Genomic DNA, 20176 nt, shown 5'->3' on the forward strand with positions numbered 1-20176 from the left:
AAAATCATTCCACCCAATGACCAGTGCAAATGTCTGCCCCTCTGCAAATACCACACACCAGAAATCCAATCCAGGGGCACTTCCATAGATTGAGGCGTGTGGCAAGACCAAAGCCGATTTTGCACTATTGCATCACTTTGCTTTGATTTAATGACTAAGTAACCTGGGGGAAGGGATGTATTGTGCTCCAGCCCTAGAAGACTCTACAGCTACAGTATGGTAAGGCAGTAAAGCATTTGGTGTTGAGTAATTCAGATTACTTATTAATAAGAAGATACAAACCTACTATGTTCAGCCTTTGTTATGTGGACAAATCAGTGTATTTGTGTAATATCTGAACGTGTCAACCACACAAATTGGGATAGATGTACTAAACTAATGGATAACCTTATAGTTGACTCTTGTGGCTCAGATAAAAGATAATGCTGCAGAATTTGGAGAAAAGTTGTACTGGTTGGACCGATGCAAAGCCTACATTTAATGTGATAATGGTCCAGGGCCCTTGTGGGGCTGCTTCTGGGGTCCCAAGATTGGGAATCCTTTTGTGACAACTTGTACCGGTCCCTAAGACGACTTTGCATTCTGTCCAATATACAAAGGTTACAAGTATAGATAAAAAACAGCAGCAGCTGAGATTAGGAAACGGGTGTGACATGAAGACATACACAGTAATAAATCCAATCAGAGATACTCAGAAGTGTTTTAGACCTAGTTAGAGGCACTAGGCATAGCAGGGGCTTTGCAGAGTCTTGGTATAGGAACCTCCCAATGGTAGAATTATTCACTCAGATACTAATCTTTCTAATCCCCTGATTTTATATGAGGAAATGGGGGAGGGGGGGGGGGGGGCGCTATGATATCTTCTGAAGACTGAAGCACTGAGTTACATATGTCAGACCTTCACCCTACCAAAGATGCTATATCCCTACTGTTTGACTCCAGTGTCTGATGCTTTATCTACAATATATGATGCTACTTTTCCAGCATCTGGTGGTACATCTTCAGTGTCTAGTACTACCTCTCCTGTGTCTGATGCTACCTCTCCTGTGTCTGATGCTACCTCTCCTGTGTCTGATGCAACCTCTCCTGTGTCTGATGCTACCTCTCCTGTGTCTGATGCTACCTCTCCAGAGTCTGAGGCTACCTCTACTGTGCCTGATGCTACCTCTCCATTGTCTGATGCTACCTCTCCATTGTCTGATGCTACCTCTCCTGTGCCTGATGCTACCTCTCCAGTGTCTGATGCTACCTCTCCTGTGCCAGATGCTACCTCTCCTGTGTCTGATGCGACCTCTCCAGTGTCTGATGCGACCTCTCCAGTGTCTGATGCGACCTCTCCAGTGTCTGATGCGACCTCTCCAGTGTCTGATGCGACCTCTCCAGTGTATGATGCTACCTCTCCTGTTACTGATGATACATCTCCTGTGCCTGATGCTACCTCTCCTGTGCCTGATGCGACCTCTCCAGTGTCTGATGCGACCTCTCCAGTGTCTGATGCGACCTCTCCAGTGCATGATGCTACTTCTCCAGTGCCTGATGCGACCTCTCCAGTGCCTGATGCTACCTCTCCTATGTCTGATGCGACCTCTCTTGTGTCTGATGCGACCTCTCCTGTGTCTGATGCTACCTCTCCTGTGCCAGATGCTACCTCTCCTGTGTCTGATGCGACCTCTCCAGTGTCTGATGCGACCTCTCCAGTGTCTGATGCGACCTCTCCAGTGTATGATGCGAATTCTCCTGTGTCTGATGCGACCTCTCCAGTGTCTGATGCGACCTCTCCAGTGTCTGATGCGACCTCTCCAGTGTATGATGCTACCTCTCCTGTTACTGATGATACATCTCCTGTGCCTGATGCTACCTCTCCTGTGTCTGATGCGACCTCTCCAGTGTCTGATGCGACCTCTCCAGTGTCTGATGCGACCTCTCCAGTGCCTGATGCGACCTCTCCAGTGCCAGATGCGACCTCTCCAGTGCCAGATGCGACCTCTCCAGTGCCTGATGCGACCTCTCCTGTGTCTGATGCGACCTCTCCTGTGTCTGATGCGACCTCTCCTGTGCCTGTTGCTACCTCTCCTGTGCCTGATGTTACCTCTCCTGTGCCTGATGCTACCTCTCCAGTGCCTGATGCTACCTCTCCTGTGCCTGATGCTACCTCTCCTGTGTCTGATGCGACCTCTCCTGTGTCTGATGCGACCTCTCCTGTGTCTGATGCGACCTCTCCTGTGTCTGATGCGACCTCTCCTGTGCCTGATGTTACCTCTCCTGTGTCTGATGCTACCTCTCCTGTGACTGGTGATACATCTCCAGTGCCTGATGCTACCTCTCCTGTGCCTGATGCGACCTCTCCTGTGTCTGATGCGACCTCTCCTGTGTCTGATGCGACCTCTCCTGTGTCTGATACGACCTCTCCTGTGTCTTATGCGACCTCTCCTGTGTCTGATGCGACCTCTCCTGTGTCTGATGCGACCTCTCCTGTGTCTGATGCGACCTCTCCTGTGTCTGATGCTACCTCTCCTGTGCCTGATGCTACCTCTCCAGTGTATGATGCGTCCTCTCCTGTGTCTGGTGATACATCTCCTGTGCCTGATGCTACCTCTCCTGTGCCTGATGCTACCTCTCCTGTGCCAGATGCGACCTCTCTTGTGTCTGATGCGACCTCTCCTGTGCCTGTTGCTACCTCTCCTGTGTCTGATGCTACCTCTCCTGTGCCTGATGTTACCTCTCCTGTGCCTGATGCTACCTCTCCAGTGCCTGATGCGACCTCTCCTGTGTCTGGTGATACATCTCCTGTGTCTGGTGATGCATCTCCTGTGCCTGATGCTACCTCTCCTGTGCCTGATGTTACCTCTCCTGTGCCTGATGCTACCTCTCCAGTGCCTGATGCTACCTCTCCAGTGCCTGATGCTACCTCTCCTGTGCCTGATGCGACCTCTCCTGTGTCTGATGCGACCTCTCCTGTGTCTGATGCGACCTCTCCTGTGCCTGATGCGACCTCTCTTGTGTCTGATGCGACCTCTCGTGTCTGATGCGACCTCTCCTGTGCCTGTTGCTACCTCTCCTGTGTCTGATGCTACCTCTCCTGTGCCTGATGTTATCTCTCCTGTGCCTGATGCGACCTCTCCTGTGTCTGATGCGACCTCTCCTGTGTCTGATGCGACCTCTCCTGTGTCTGATGCGACCTCTCCTGTGTCTGATGCGACCTCTCCTGTGTCTGATGCGACCTCTCCAGTGTCTGATGTTACCTCTCCTGTGACTGGTGATACATCTCCAGTGTCTGATGCGACCTCTCCTGTGTCTGATGCGACCTCTCCTGTGTCTGATGCGACCTCTCCTGTGTCTGATGCTACCTCTCCTGTGTCTGATGCGACCTCTCCTGTGTCTGATGCGACCTCTCCTGTGTCTGATGCGACCTCTCCAGTGTCTGATGTTACCTCTCCTGTGTATGATGCTACCTCTCCTGTGTCTGATGCGACCTCTCCAGTGCCTGATGCTACCTCTCCTGTGTCTGATGCTACCTCTCCTGTACCTGATGCTACCTCTCCAGTGTCTGATGTTACCTCTCCTGTGACTGGTGATACATCTCTCGCATCTGGTGGTACATCTTCAGTGTGTGATAATTCCTCTCTATGGAAATACTCCAGGATTGGATTTCCTTGTGTATATCTATATCATAATAATAATAATAATTATTATTATTATTATTATTATTATTATTATTATCTCCTATTTTTCAGGTAAAAACTATGTCATAGTGGTGGTTGATGACCTGGATGACAGCAGCATTAATACAAAGAACAGAATTCTGGAAAATCAGCCCAGTCTGAGGACTCAGACCCGGGATATCTTCTTATTTACCATAGAAGAGAAGGCGAATCATGAAACACTGAGACATAAAGTGCAAATCATAATGGACCTGATTCCTATAGGTAGGTGAGAGAACATAGCGCAGACACTGGGGCTCGTACACAAGTTTGATACCAATGAGCAAAGCCTGTTTATATTATTATGTACAGTCAGTAGCAGCTCAGGATGTGTATACTGTACAGTACCTCAGGAGCATATGCACCAAGCACACGGTCAGGCGTAACAGGTAGGAGTGTAGAGAGGGCGCAGAGATGTCACGTGACAGTGTTACTGCTAAACGCTAAGGTGTAACTTTTCCAATCTGCACATAATGTAATAATATAAATTAAACGTCAGATACACAAGAGGGTATAGTGAATCGTGTTATTAATAAATGAAAAAGTGGTGACGATATAATATAACCACAACTGGTCCTTATTTTTTCTGGCACCTTTTTTTTGTTGTATACTGTTTCATTCTCATAACCAGTTAAATAAATCCAAAAAAATAAGTGTCTGAAGACTTGTCCAGAGCGTGGGAGCTGGAGCACAACTCCTATTGTCTAAGGACTGGTAACTTTTATTTTCATTGAGAAAAGACCTAACCACAACGCTAATAATATACATACTATCAGCTAAAGGGGCCAACGCACAATCATCCAATCCAGAGGCAGCTAGATAGTGATGCTGATGGTCATTATTGCGACAGATTTGATACCAAAGCCGCGACTTGTAGACATATTTTGGCCACGGGATTTAAAAAGACCATTAATATATAATGCAATACAGTAGTGAATATGCCCCAAGTCTCATATGAAAGCACAGATTGTAGGTACTGTAGCATCATGGTATAACCACCCGGTCTATATTATTCATTATTTGAATAGTACAACTTCATAGGCCCAAGTTATAGCTCATGTGCTCTGTATGTAGCTTTTCCTTGAGTATTGTGGGTTCCCAAAAATGGGTGGGGGGTTAATGGTGTGATCCATAAAGTGCTAATGATGTTACTACCTATGACTAATGATGTGATCCATAAAGTGCTAATGCTGTTCCTACCTATGACTAATGATGTGATCCATAAAGTGCTAATGCTGTTCCTACCTATGACTAATGATGTGATCCATAAAGTGCTAATGATGTTCCTACCTATGACTAATGATGTGTCCATAAAGTGCTAATGCTATTCCTACCTATGACTAATGATGTGATCCATAAAGTGCTAATGCTGTTCCTACCTGTGATGACTAATGATGTGATCCATAAAGTGCTAATGCTGTTCCTACCTATGTCTGATGTGATCCATAAAGTGATAATGCTGTTCCTACCTATGACTAATGATGTGATCCATAAAGTGCTAATGCTGTTCCTACCTATGACTAATGATGTGACCCATAAAGTGCTAATGATGTTCCTACCTATGACTAATGATGTGATCCATAAAGTGCTAATGATGTTCCTACCTATGAGTAATGATGTGATCCATAAAGTGCTAATGATGTTCTTACCTGTGATGACTAATGATGTGATCCATAAAGTGCTAATGCTGTTCCTACCTATGGCTAATGATGTGACCCATAAAGTACTAATGTGTTCCTACCTGTGACTAATGATGTGATCCATAAAGTGCTAATGCTGTTCCTATCTATGACTAATGATGTGATCCATAAAGTGCTAATGCTGTTCCTACCTATGACTAATGATGTGATCCATAAAGTGCTAATGCTGTTCCTACCTATGACTAATGATGTGATCCATAAAGTGATAATGGTGTTCCTACCTATGACTAATGATGTGATCCATAAAGTGCTAATGCTGTTCCTACCTATGACTAATGATGTGATCCATAAAGTGCTAATGCTGTTCCTATCTATGACTAATGATGTGATCCATAAAGTGCTAATGCTGTTCCTACCTATGACTAATGAGATTGAACCATATTATTTTGCTGTTGTGTCGTTACAGATCTGGATTCAGCCCCTATTTATGTGAGTACTGGCCTGACACATGTGTAATAATTACTTCTAAGATACAACATATATTTCAGTGTCAACATTTGGTCATATTAAAAGAAGAGACACTTTACCATTACATGTGGACATATAGGGTGGGATGTACTGAACACAAAAATGTAGTAATACCCCCGAAAATGCAGTTTTTTGAGGTTTTTTGGAATGCCCTAAGGATTCTAGATTTGAACCTCTATACACTCCTGCCTATACCTTCTAATATCCTGCCTATACCTTCTAATATCCTTCCTATAAACCTCTAAGGATGACGCTGTTTTGCGTACGCTGTCATACAGTAAATAAAGACTCCAGACCTTGAACCTGTGGTTCCAAAGCACAAAGTAATATTCAAGTAAAAAGTAGTCAGTTACACGCTATGATCTAAGTACAATTTAGCGCAAAGAATTATACAGACCCAAGTACAGTATACATACGCATGCGTTCTGGACCAGATGTAGGCATCAGCAAGAAACCCCCGTCAATCAGCATTCAGCAAGACGACTAGAAACCCAGGGTCAGAGCACACATATTTATAACCCCCCAGAAATAGACAACACAATAGAGAAGTTTGTTGCTAATACCATTGGTCTTAAAGGAGAGTGCATATGTTACAAGGCATTTAACAGGTTGGTTCAAATAGACATAGTCCAGCCTCTAACAACTGGTGGTCTCTGGTTTCCCGCCTCATGCAAACATTCACAGAAATACATTTTGCTGCTTTAAATCTCTTCGGTCAATAAGTTGAGAATGCATGTTGCGATCTTTACACCGATGATACCGGAATGCTGTTGAAAGAGTGCAGATCAGTATAATACCAAACATGGCTTACTTATCATGTATTAAACCTTAGCTACCAAATAACCTTTATTTCACAGAAATTATTTTAAATGAACATACTTGAATCTTATACCTTAAAGCTTATGAAAACTTTTATGTGAATATGTAATGTGTGAGTATTTGGGGTTTGATATAAAGACGCTAGTTAACTTGGGGCAGATGCGTGCGCATGAAGCTAATAAACAGCGTTTTCATACAGGATCTTATGCATTCGCTAATATGCGACTAGTTAACAGCGCAATTGTTAGTATTAATTTGTGTATGAGAAATGGTGAAAGATGCAATCGCATGATGCTAATAGTAATATCGCCATATGTACTTAAGTGTGAGTTTACTTAAAATGGCGCTTGGACTGCCATTCGCAAAATGGCATCTTGCGATCTCATATTCTGCGTGTTCCGGCTAGTCGCAAGATGGTGTCTTTACAATCTAATTTTAAGCTGATCTTGTCTCAGCCAATTATCCAGCTTCGACAACCCCATATGTAATAATCACAGGAATGCGATTCATTCCATGGCTTCATCCCGATGGGTAATGCCATCTTCAGGTGGCGTTACCCAATAGAAGTCTAGGGGCTTCTTATCGGGAAGCTTACTCTGAGAGGGATCAGATCAGATCCCTCCCATCACCCTACATACTCGCGTCCTTCTGTGCATGTGCAGAAGGACGCCAGAGGGACTTCAGGCTGTTAAATCCGGAAGTCCTTCTCTCCGGGGCATCGCCAAGGACAGCGCTTATCGGGAGAGCTGTCCTTTGCAATAATCTTGGCTCATATCATGGTAATCAACCGCGGTATGTAGCCAATGACAGGCGGGATGTACTACATCACGGATATGATGCTTAGCACATCCCACCCATAGACACGTAAAGGTCCGTTACAAAATATCCCAGCAGTCGGGCTCCCGACGCTGGGATTGTGACAGGTATTCTGACAACACTAATGGATCCCAAACAGGCAGTCCCGGTGTCCCCTCTCTTTTAGGACACATGTAATACAGACAGTCCCCGTGTCCCCTCTCTTTTAGGACACATGTAATACAGACAGTCCCCGTGTCCCCTCTCTTTTAGGACACATGTAATTAGGGGTGTGCACCGGCCACTTTTCGTGTTTTGTGTTTTGGTTTTGGATCTGGATCTTTCTTCGTGTTTTGGATCTGGATTGGTTTTGCCAAAACCACCCTTCCGTGTTTTGGGTTCTGGGTTTTGTGTTTTGGATCTGTATTTTTTTTTAAAAAGCATAAAAACAGCTAAAATCACAGAATTTGTTGGTTTCTCTGCTCCTATGCTATTATTAACCTCAATAACCTTAATTTCCACTCATTTCCAGTCTATTCTGAACACCTCACACCTCACAATAGTGTTTTCATGTCCAAAAGGTTGCACCGAGGTAGCTGGATGACTATGCTAAGCGACACGAGTGGGCGGCACAAACACGTGACCCATCTAGGAGTGACACTGCAGTGGCAGACAGGATGGCAGTTAGAAAAACTAGGCCCCAAACTGTACATAATGCAAAGAAAAAAAAGAGGTGCAAGATGGAATTGTCCTTGGGCCCTCCCACCCACCCTTATGTTGTATAAACAGGACATGCACACTTTAACAAATCAATCATTTCAGCGCCAGGGTCTGCCACACAACTGTGGCTGAAATGATTGGTTCGTTTGGGCCCCCACAAAACAAGCTGGCAATTAATGTGTCCCTGCACAAACTGGCTCTACGGAGGCAAGATGTCATCCTCATCCTCCTCATCCACCGATTCCTCACCCTCTTCAGTGTGTACATCCTCATCCTCACAAAGTATTAACTCGTCCCCACTTGAATCCACCACCACAGGTCCCTCTGTACGTTTTGGAGGCTGGTCTCCCTGGAAGAGCTGATAATTCATTTTGATGAACATCATCTTCTCCACATTCTGTGGAAGCAACCTCCTACGCCTTTCGCTGACAAGGTTCCCGGCTGCACTAAACACTCTTTCGGAGTACACACTGGAGGGGGGGCAACTCAGGTAAAATAGAGCCAGCTTGTACAGGGGCCTCCAAATTGCCTCTTTTTCCTGCCAGTACAGGTATGGACTGTCTGACATGCCTACTTGGATGCTGTCACCGATGTAATCCTCCACCATTCTGTCAATGGTGACAGTATCATATGCAGTGACAGTAGACATGTCAGAAATTGTTGCCAGGTCCTTCAGTCCGGACCAGATGTCCAAACTTGGTCCTGCCTGCCCTGCATCACCGCCAGCGGGTTGCTTAGGATACCTAAGTTTTTTCCTGGCAGCCCCAGTTGCGGGAGAAAATGAAGAAGGAGCCGTTGACGTGTCACGTTCCGCTTCAGCTGACAGTGTGTTCACCAGCAGGTCTTTGCACCTCTGCAGGCTTGTGTCGGCCGGAAAGAGAGACACCACATAGGCTTTAAATCTAGGATCAAGCACGGTGGCCAAAATGTAGTGGTCTGATTTCAACAGATTGACCACCCTGGAATCCTGGCAAAGCGAATGAAGGGCTTCATCCACAAGTCCCACATGCCGAGCGGAATCGCTCCATCTTAGCTCCTCCTTCACTTTCTCCAGCTGCTTCTGCAAAAGCCTGATGAGGGGAATGACCTGACTCAAGCTGGCTGTGTCTGAACTGACTTCACGTGTGGCAAGTTCGAAGGGCTGGAGAACCTTGCACAACACGGAAATCATTCTCCACTGCGCTTGAGTCAGGTGCATACCCCCTCCTTTGCCTATGTCATAGGTGGATGTATAGGCTTGTATGGCCTTTTGCTGCTCCTCCATCCTCTGAAGCATATAGAGGGTTGAGTTCCACCGCGTCACAACCTCTTGCTTCAGGTGATGGCGGGGCAGGTTCAAGAGTGTTTGCTGGCGCTCCAGTCTTCGGCACGCAGTCGCTGAATGGCGAAAGTGGCCAGAAATTTTTCGGGCCACCCAAAGCGTCTCCTGCACGCCCCTGTCGCTTTTCAGAAAATTCTGCACCACCAAGTTTATTGTGTGAGCAAAACATGGGACGTGCTGGAATTTGCCCAGATGTAATGCCCGCACAATATTGGTGGCATTGTCAGATATCACAAATCCCCAGGAGAGTCTAAGTGGGGTAAGCCACTGGGCGATGATTTCCCTCAGTTTCTCTAAGAGGTTGTCGGCGGTGTGCCTCTTACTGAAACCGGTGATACACAGCGTAGCCTGCCTTGTAACGAGCTGGCGTTTCTGAGATGCTGCTACTGGTGACGCTGCTGCTGTTGCTGCGTAAGGTGATACTTCTACCCAGTGGGCTGTCACAGTCATATAGTCCTTAGTCTGCCCTGTTCCACTTGTCCACATGTCCGTGGTTAAGTGGACATTGTGTACAACGGCATTTTTCAGGACACTGAGGACACTTTTTCTGACGTTTCTGTACAGTCTCGGTATCGCCTGCCTAGTGAAGTGGAATCTAGACGGGATTTGGAACCGGGGACACACTACCTCCATCAATTGTCTAAATCCCACTGCACTAATGGCGGATACCGGACGCACGTCTAACACCAACATAGCAGTCAAGGCCTCAGTTATACGTTTTGCTTCAGGATGACTGCTGTCGTACTTCATCCTCCTCGCTAAGGACTGTTGGAGGGTCAATTGTTTAGTAAAAGTAGTGGTGTTCCTACTTCCTCTCTGGGATGATGAACGACTCCCAGCAGCAGCAACAGCAGCAACGGCAGCAGTAGGCGTAGCAATGCAGGATCCTCCAGAGGAATCCCGGATAGGAGAGTCAGTCATGCCAGTGACATGGCCTGCAGGACTACTTCCGATCCTGACTAAGGAGGAAATCGACGAGGAGGGAGTTGACGGTGTGGTTTGCAGGCGCTTGGATACAACAGGACAACGGGATTTAGGTGTCCCTGGACTGCTTACGGTCTTAGCCAAAGTTTCTGAACTTGACAGTAACTTTTTATGAACGCGCTGCAGGTGCCGTATAAGGGAGGATGTTCCTAGGTGGTTGACGTCCCTACCCCTACTTATTTCACCTTTACATATGGTACATATGGCAAGACAGTTGTTGTCCGGATTTGGATAGAAATATTGCCAGACCAAAGAGGTGGAATGTTTGGTCTTCTGCCCAGGCATGACCGTGATGGGCTTTTTCATCCCACGGACAACAACTGTCTCCCCCGGAGCCTGATTTAAACAAACCACATCACCATCAGAATCCTCCTCGCCAACTTCCTCCTCAGCGCCAGCTACACCAGTATCCTCATCCTGTTGTACTTCAACAGTGACATCTTCAATTTGCATATCAGCAAGTGGACTGTGGGTGCTCCTTTCAGCACTTGCAGGGGGCGTGCAAATGGTGGAAAGAGCCACCTCTTCCCGTCCAGTGCTGGGAAGGTCAGGCATCGCAACCACCACCACACTTGGACTCTCCTTGGGGATTTGTGATATCTTCTTAGAAAGCACAGTTCTTCGCTGTGCTTTTGCCAGCTTAACTCTTTTGATTTTTTTAGTGGGAGGAGGGCTTCCATCGTCATGTGAAGCTGAACCACTAGTCATGAACATACTAGGGATCGACCTTAGCCGTTCCTTGCCACTCCGTGTCGTAAATGGCATATTGGCAAGTTTACGTTTCTCTTCAGCTGATTTAAATGTCTTTTTCAAGGTCATTTTCCTGAACTTTGCCATTTGGGATTGTATGTGCCCTCTACTATGACATTGGGCATCGGCCTTGGCAGACGACGTTGATGGCATGTTATCGTCTATGTCATGACTAGTGGCAGCAGCTTCAGCACTAGGAGGAAGTGGTTCTTGATCTTTCTCCATTTTATTTTTATCGGAGAAAGTTTGGTCCTCCATTTATGTTATATCGATTTGATATATACGTGCGGCTAAACACAGAAAATAATTTTTTTTTTGGTTTGGACTGGAGTGTACTTTGGGGGTTACAGCACCCTTTAACGGTCAAGCCAGCCGGCCCTTTACTTATGACACAGGCGCACGTTTGGCACTACTTTGTTGATGCACGTGCGGCTACTGCGCACACAATTCACAAACACAGAAAATAATTTTTTTTTTGGTTTGGACTGGAGTGTACTTTCGGGGGTTACAGCACCCTTTAACGGTCAAGCCAGCCGGCCCTTTACTTATGACACAGGCGCACGCTTGGCACTACTTTGTTGATGCACGTGCGGCTACTGCGCACACAATTCACAAACACAGAAAATATTTTTTTTTGGGGTTTGGACTGGAGTGTACTTTCGGGGGTTACAGCACCCTTAACGGTCAAGCCAGCCGGCCCTTTACTTATGACACAGGCGCACGCTTGGCACTACTTTGTTGATGCACGTGCGGCTACTGCGCACACAATTCACAAACACAGAAAATTATTTTTTTTTTGGTTTGGACTGGAGTGTACTTTCGGGGGTTACAGCACCCTTAACGGTCAAGCCAGCCGGCCCTTTACTTATGACACAGGCACACGCTTGGCACTACTTTGTTGATGCACGTGCGGCTACTGCGCACACAATTCACAAACACAGAAAATAATTTTTTTTTGGTTTGGACTGGAGTGTACTTTGGGGGTTACAGCACCCTTTAACGGTCAAGCCAGCCGGCCCTTTACTTATGACACAGGCGCACGCTTGGCACTACTTTGTTGATGCACGTGCGGCTACTGCGCACACAATTCACAAACACAGAAAATAATTTTTTTTTTGGTTTGGACTGGAGTGTACTTTCGGGGGTTACAGCACCCTTTAACGGTCAAGCCAGCCGGCCCTTTACTTATGACACAGGCGCACGCTTGGCACTACTTTGTTGATGCACGTGCGGCTACTGCGCACACAATTCACAAACACAGAAAATATATTATTTTTTTAGCACTTGGGGGGAGCACCCCTGATGGACAGAGCACCCCCTGGACAACACTACAGCACCTCTTTAGGACTGGGACACTGCACAGGACTTTGGAGTGGACACAGCCCCTATGGAGAACTGACTGCACAACACAGTCCAGCCAGCCCCTATGGACTTTGAAGTAGTGGACAACAGCAGCACTACACTACACTACACTACACAGCCCTAACTCCCACCCTCCCTCTTCACTGTCCACAGCCGAGTGAGAAAATGGCGCCGACGTGGGTACCTTATATAGGATCCAAAACCCGCGAGACTCGGAAGGCGGGATGATGACGTTTTGCCTCGATTTCAGATCCGAGTCAGGCGGGAAAAGTCGAGCCTGACTCGGATCGGACTCGGATCGGGGGGGCTCGGGGGGGTTCGGATTTCAGAAATCCGAACCCGCTCACCCCTACATGTAATACAGACAGTCCCCGTGTCCCCTCTCTTTTAGGACACATGTAATACAGACAGTCCCCATGTCCCCTCTCTTTTAGGACACATGTAATACAGACAGTCCCTGTGTCCCCTCTCTTTTACGACACATGTAATACAGACAGTCCCGGTGTCCCCTCTCTTTTAGGACACATGTAATACAGACAGTCCCAGTGTCCCCTCATGCACTACACTACACACTATAGTATATGCCTCCATGCAGGTTTGCAATTGTGATCCTTGCTGAATCAGGCCTCTGTTCCGTCCGGTCGCATGTTGACAGCTGCGGTCTCGTGATGTCACTTCCGGTATGTGTGGCTGGACATCTGGATTCTGCATGCTGGATATGGATGGCTGGTGCCTGGCGAATAACACATGGTGGGGTGTGAATACAGGTGGGAGTATGTAAGCCTCTACTATTGCTATATTAAGCCTTTTTGTATGCTCAGTATGATGGCTGACCCCTGATGAAGGTGGATATAGACTGGGAAGGCCGGAGCTATAATGAAGTATAGCCTTTATTTGATCTAAGGACTTTTCATGGATGGCTTTGTTTGATACAATACATTTTTGGCGTATACCCAGGACTGAGGCGTAGAGTCTAACCTATCTGTGGCTTTCACCAGGGACCCACAAGGGATTTAGACTTTTCTACACCTGATAAGCAGGTCACAGTCCTCAGTCTGAGTTCCATTGTACAGACTGCTGGTATGAAGGAACTGAGGTCAGGCAGAGGCTGGTTGCAGTGGGGTGAACTGGAGCGTGGTCGTCAGGAATGGGTCAAAACTAGGCAGGCACTGGAGACCCAGGGATAAAGCAGAACCAGGGCTTGGAGTAGCCAATGTCAATACCAGGAATCCCTAGACGCAGTACCAGGGGTTACACAGAATCATGTCTATGGAGTAGAAAAGGTCAGAACAGTAAATCACTATAAACTACTGGGAGTTCACTGGGAACAAATGCTGGAGCTATGTGTGGAGTCTAATTCTCTGGTACATGAACAGTGCTCAGAAACTTCCCTTATAGGGTGGAGTGTTTGAATCTAGCGCACAATGTGATGATGTCATGTTTGGCGTGCAAGGCTCTTTATATCTAAGACAGAGCGGTGTGCACATGCCTATGAGAGCCAGCAGCCAGGAGGCAATCCGCTGGCCCTGAACACATTACTGTGGTGGGTGATGATGGGCATCTGCCCGCAGCGGGACCACCACAGTACAGGAGGCCAGAGCCAACGGAACTGGCAAGTGAACCCTGGGCTCTGGCGTGCTGTGACACCACTAAAGGGATATTATGTATGCAAAGTAGGGGTGTGCACCGGCCACTTTTTGTGTTTTGTGTTTTGGTTTTGGATCTGGATCTTTCTTCGTGTTTTGGATCTGGATTGGTTTTGCCAAAACCACCCTTCCGTGTTTTGGGTTCTGGGTTTTGTGTTTTGGATCTGTATTTTTTTGAAAAAAAGCATAAAAACAGCTAAAATCACAGAATTTGTAGGTTTTTCTGCTCCTATGCTATTATTAACCTCAATAACCTTAATTTCCACTCATTTCCAGTCTATTCTGAATACCTCACAATAGTGTTTTTATGTCCAAAAGGTTGCACCGAGGTAGCTGGATGACTATGCTAAGCGACACGAGTGGGCGGCACAAACACGTGACCCATCTAGGCGTGAAACTGCAGTGGCAGACAGGATGGCATTGAAAAACTAGGCCCCAAACTGTACATAATGCAAAGAAAAAAAAGAGGTGCAAGATGGAATTGTCCTTGGGCCCTCCCACCCACCCTTATGTTGTATAAACAGGACATGCACACTTTAACAAACCAATCATTTCAGCGCCAGGGTCTGCCACACAACTGTGGCTGAAATGATTGGTTCGTTTGGGCCCCCACAAAACAAGCTGGCAATTAATCTGTCCCTGCACAAACTGGCTCTACGGAGGCAAGAAGTCGTCCTCATCCTCCTCATCCACAGATTCCTCACCCTCTTCAGAGTTATGTACATCCTCATCCTCACAGAGTATTAATTCGTCCCTGCTGGAACCACAGGTCCCTCTGTACGTTCTGGAGGCTGGTCTCCCTGGAAGAGTTGATCATTCATTTTATGAACATCATCTTCTCCACATTTTGTGGAAGCAACCTCCTACGCCTTTCGCTAACAAGGTTCCCGGCTGCACTAAACACTCTTTCGGAGTACACACTGGAGGGGGGGCAACTCAGGTAAAGTAGAGCCAGTTTGTACAGGGACCTCCAAATTGCTTCTTTTTCCTGCCAGTACAGGTACGGACTGTCTGACATGCCTACTTGGATGCTGTCACCGATGTAATCCTTTAACAGACAGACGCACGCTTGTCGCTGCTGCTTTGAGGATTCAAGTGCGGCTACAGCCCACACAATTCACAAAGACAGAAAAAAAAAAAGAATATTTTTATTGTTTGTGGAGCACACTTTGAGGGTTACACCACCCTCTAACAGACAGACGCACGCTTGTCGCTGCTGCTTTGAGGATGCAAGTGCGGCTACAGCCCACACAATTCACAAAGACAGAAAAAAGAAGAAGATTATTTTTATTCTTTGTGTAGCACACTTTGAGGGTGTCACCACCCTTTAAAAGACAGACGCACGCTTGTCGCAGCTGCTTTAAGGATGCAGGTGCGGCTACAGCCCACACAATTCACAAAGACAGAAAAAAGAACAATATTTTAATTGTTTGTGTAGCACACTTTGAGGGTGTCACCACCCTTTAACAGACAGACGCACGCTTGTCGCTGCTGCTTTAAGGATGCAGGTGCGGCTACAGCCCACACAATTCACAAAGACAGAAAAAAGAAGAATATTTTTATTGTTTGTGGAGCACACTTTGAGGGTGTCACCACCCTTTAACAGACAGACGCACGCTTGTCGCTGCTGCTTTGAGGATGCAAGTGTGGCTACATCGCACACAAGTCACAAACACATTAAAAAAATAGTTTTTTATTTTTTGGAGCACTTTGAGAGTTACACCACCCTTTAACAGACAGACGCACGCTTGTCGCTGCTGCTTTAAGGATGCAGGTGCGGCTACAGCCCACACATTTCACAAAGACAGAAAAAAAAAGAACAATATTTTAATTGTTTGTGTAGCACACTTTGAGGGTGTCACCACCCTTTAACAGACAGACACACGCTTGTCGCTGCTGCTTTGAGGATGCAGGTGGAATCTAGACGGGATTTGGAACCGAGGACACACTACCTCCATCAATTGTCTAAATCCCACTGCACTAATGTCGGATACCGGACGCACGTCTAACACCAACATAGCAGTCAAGGCCTCAGTTATACATTTTGCTTCAGGATGACTGCTGTCGTACTTCATCCTCATCGCTAGGGACTGTTGGAGGGTCAATTGTTTAGTAAAAGTAGTGATGTTCCTACTTCCTCTCTGGGATGATGAACAACTCCCAGCAGCAGCAACAGCACTAGTAGGAAGTGGTTCTTGATCTTTCCCTATATTATTTTTATCAGAGAAAGTTTGGTCCTCCATTTATGTTATATTGATATATATACGTGCGGCTAAAGCGCACACAAACACAGAAAATATTTTTTTATTTTTGCTGGAGAGTAGTGCACTTTGTGGGTTACACCACCCTTTAAGAAATGAGCCAGCCGGCTCTTTACTTATGGGACACAGGCGCACGCTTGGCGCTGCTCCTTTGTTGATGCACGTGCAGCCACAGTGCACACAAGTCACAAACACAGAAAATATATATTTTTTTGGTTTGGAGTGTACTTTGGGGGTTACAGAACCCTTTAACGGTCAAGCCAGCCGGCCATTTACTTATGACACAGGCGCACGCTTGGCACTACTTTGTTGATGCACGTGCGGCTACTGCGCACACAATTCACAAACACAGAAAATAATTTTTTTTTTGGTTTGGACTGGAGTGTACTTTGGGGGTTACAGCACCCTTTAACGGTCAAGCCAGCCGGCCCTTTACTTATGACACAGGCGCACGCTTGGCACTACTTTGTTGATGCACATGCGGCTACTGCGCACACAATTCACAAACACAGAAAATTATTTTTTTTTTGGTTTGGACTGGAGTGTACTTTGGGGGTTACAGCACCCTTTAACGGTCAAGCCAGCCGGCCCTTTACTTATGACACAGGCGCATGCTTGGCACTACTTTGTTGATGCACGTGCGGCTACTGCGCACACAATTCACAAACACAGAAAATAATTTTTTTTTTGGTTTGGACTGGAGTGTACTTTCGGGGGTTACAGCACCCTTTAACGGTCAAGCCAGCCGGCCCTTTACTTATGACACAGGTGCACGCTTGGCACTACTTTGTTGATGCACGTGCGGCTACTGCGCACACAATTCACAAACACAGAAAATAATTTTTTTTTTGGTTTGGACTGGAGTGTACTTTCGGGGGTTACAGCACCCTTAACGGTCAAGCCAGCCGGCCCTTTACTTATGACACAGGCGCACGCTTGGCACTACTTTGTTGATGCACGTGCGGCTACTGCGCACACAATTCACAAACACAGAAAATAATTTTTTTTTTGGTTTGGACTGGAGTGTACTTTCGGGGGTTACAGCACCCTTAACGGTCAAGCCAGCCGGCCCTTTACTTATGACACAGGCGCACGCTTGGCACTACTTTGTTGATGCACGTGCGGCTACTGCGCACACAATTCACAAACACAGAAAATAATTTTTTTTTGGTTTGGACTGGAGTGTACTTTCGGGGGTTACAGCACCCTTTAACGGTCAAGCCAGCCGGCCCTTTACTTATGACACAGGCGCACGCTTGGCACTACTTTGTTGATGCACGTGCGGCTACTGCACACACAATTCACAAACACAGAAAATATATTATTTTTTTAGCACTTGGGGGGAGCACCCCTGATGGACAGAGCACCCCCTGGACAACACTACAGCACCTCTTTAGGACTGGGACACTGCACAGGACTTTGGAGTGGACACAGCCCCTATGGAGAACTGACTGCACAACACAGTCCAGCCAGCCCCTATGGACTTTGAAGTAGTGGACACAGCCCCTATTAACAACAGCAGCACAGCACAACACAGCCAGCCCCTATGGACTTTGAAGTAGTGGACAACAGCAGCACTACACTACACTACACTACACAGCCCTAACTCCCACCCTCCCTCTTCACTGTCCACAGCCGAGTGAGAAAATGGCGCCGACGTGGGTACCTTATATAGGATCCAAAACCCGTGAGACTCGGAAGGCGGGATGATGACGTTTTGCCTCGATTTCAGATCCGAGTCAGGCGGGAAAAGTCGAGCCTGATTCGGATCGGACTCGGATCGGGGGGGCTCGGGGGGGTTCGGATTTCAGAAATCCGAACCCGCTCACCCCTAATGCAAAGGGAAAGCAGCAGGTAGACCAGTGATGTGCAGCTTAATATTCTTCAAGGACCGCACATTACCAACATCTAAAATGCCATTACATGCCCCTTACAGTACGTGCACCAGAATTAGCAAAAGAGACATACAGTACATCCTACATGTTAATGGTAATGCAGAGATTTCAGTTACATACATTTGCAAACATACAGTAAGCCACCAGCCATTAATCGGAACATACACGGAAGATGTAACATTAATGGGAACATACACGGGAGATGTAACATTAATGGGAACATACATGGCGGATGGAACATTAATGGGAACATACACAGAAGATGTAACATTAATGGGAACATACACGGAAGATGTAACATTAATGGGAACATACACGGAAGATGTAACATTAATGGGAACATACACGGAAGATGTAACATTAATGGGAACATACACGGAAGATGTAACATTAATGGGAACATACACGGAAGATGTAACATTAATGGGAACATACACGGAAGATGTAACATTAATGCTTCTTTCTCTTCTTTGTAAAGGTACCGGGAAGAGACGGTGACAGCGGTCGGGGAAGGGATGAGGTACAGACATTTACCGTCTATTTACTGCACCCTGGGCCTGATTCATTACGGATCGCCATTGCGGTTACGCACGCAGACGGCTGATAGTTGCCTTCTGCATGTGAGTATGCATAGCAGTGCACGTGCGGGAAGCCACCACTGGGATGGCACAGTAATCGCACAGTAATCGCAGTGGTTACGCAGACCCATCGCAGAGTGAGTGACAGGAAGTGAGCATTGGGGGTGTTGATGGGCGGGGTGGTTGGCGAAATGCATGCTTGTCAGTACGTTTGAGCGCTGTTACAGGGGAGTGCATAAATTACCCACTGCGATGGCATAGGCAGCTGGAGTACTCGTAGCGTGCGCTGAGGTTAGCAATTTTTGAGTAAGGTCTGACCTGTAGCAATTGTGCATGAGGGGCCGATGTTACCGATGGTTTTGCAGACTTGCAAGGTATTATGGATGTGTGGAAGGGGCAGTGGGCGGCATTGCGATTGCGATAGCATATTTTCGCAGTTGAATTACGTGCGATTACGGAGCTGCGATTGCAGTTGTGATCCATAATGAATCAGGCCCTAAGTAGACAGCTGTCAGGTGTATTCCAAGCTGTTAATGTATATTCAATTACCTGACCACAGAACGGTTAGAAGAGCGGCACCTCTGGTCAGACCCATAACTGCAGCTCACATAGTAGGAGCCCTAGCGACCCCTTGTGGTGGGGAAGCATAACAGACGGTAAACAGCAAAATAGAACAGAGGAACTGATTCAGACCCGCTCGCCAGGGCCAGATTAATAATGGGGCGGATGGAGCTCCAGCTCCAGGCCTCCACATAAAAATAGGCCCATTGTCATGACAACATGATGTTGACTGGCCATCTGCTCTCCACACGGTCGGCCATAAATCATAAGTAGTAAAATTGTTTTTCTATTTACCTCAAAAAATGAAGCATTTTTTTTGTTTTACATATTTAGGGCGATATTGGGGCTGAGAGTATAGGGGGTACACGCCCACATGGCACTGGCCACACCCACACAGCACTGGTCACGCCTCCTCTGCTTCTCATAATAGGCCCTTGGTCATTTTCAGCTCCAGGCCCATGTGGCCCTCAATCCGGCCCTGCCGCTCGCTAGGATGCGTTCGCTCGTAGCCGGACAATTTTCACAGTGTGCGCATGCATATGCATCGCAGTGTGTGAACTGCAGTGAGAGATCGGGAAGCGTTCGTTCGCTGCGCATAGACAGCCCAGCAGAGTG

At 46.9% G+C, this 20176-nt stretch overlaps 1 protein-coding gene across 1 annotated transcript in view; it reads left to right on the forward strand.

Annotated features, from left to right (window-relative positions):
• LOC148481832 (uncharacterized) overlaps nucleotides 1–20176 on the forward strand; it is a 142826-nt gene that overhangs the window by 96696 nt on the left and 25954 nt on the right. Inside the window, exons 18-20 of the mRNA XM_088452937.1 lie at nucleotides 3735–3926; nucleotides 5808–5830; nucleotides 18901–18942. Coding sequence (XP_088309063.1) covers nucleotides 3735–3926; nucleotides 5808–5830; nucleotides 18901–18942 — 257 coding nt within the window. The remainder of the gene's footprint in view (nucleotides 1–3734; nucleotides 3927–5807; nucleotides 5831–18900; nucleotides 18943–20176) is intronic.

This window comes from Taudactylus pleione, unplaced genomic scaffold (assembly GCF_031769625.1).
Source record: "Taudactylus pleione unplaced genomic scaffold, aTauple2 ptg000559l, whole genome shotgun sequence".
NCBI classification, from domain to species: Eukaryota; Metazoa; Chordata; class Amphibia; order Anura; family Myobatrachidae; genus Taudactylus; species Taudactylus pleione.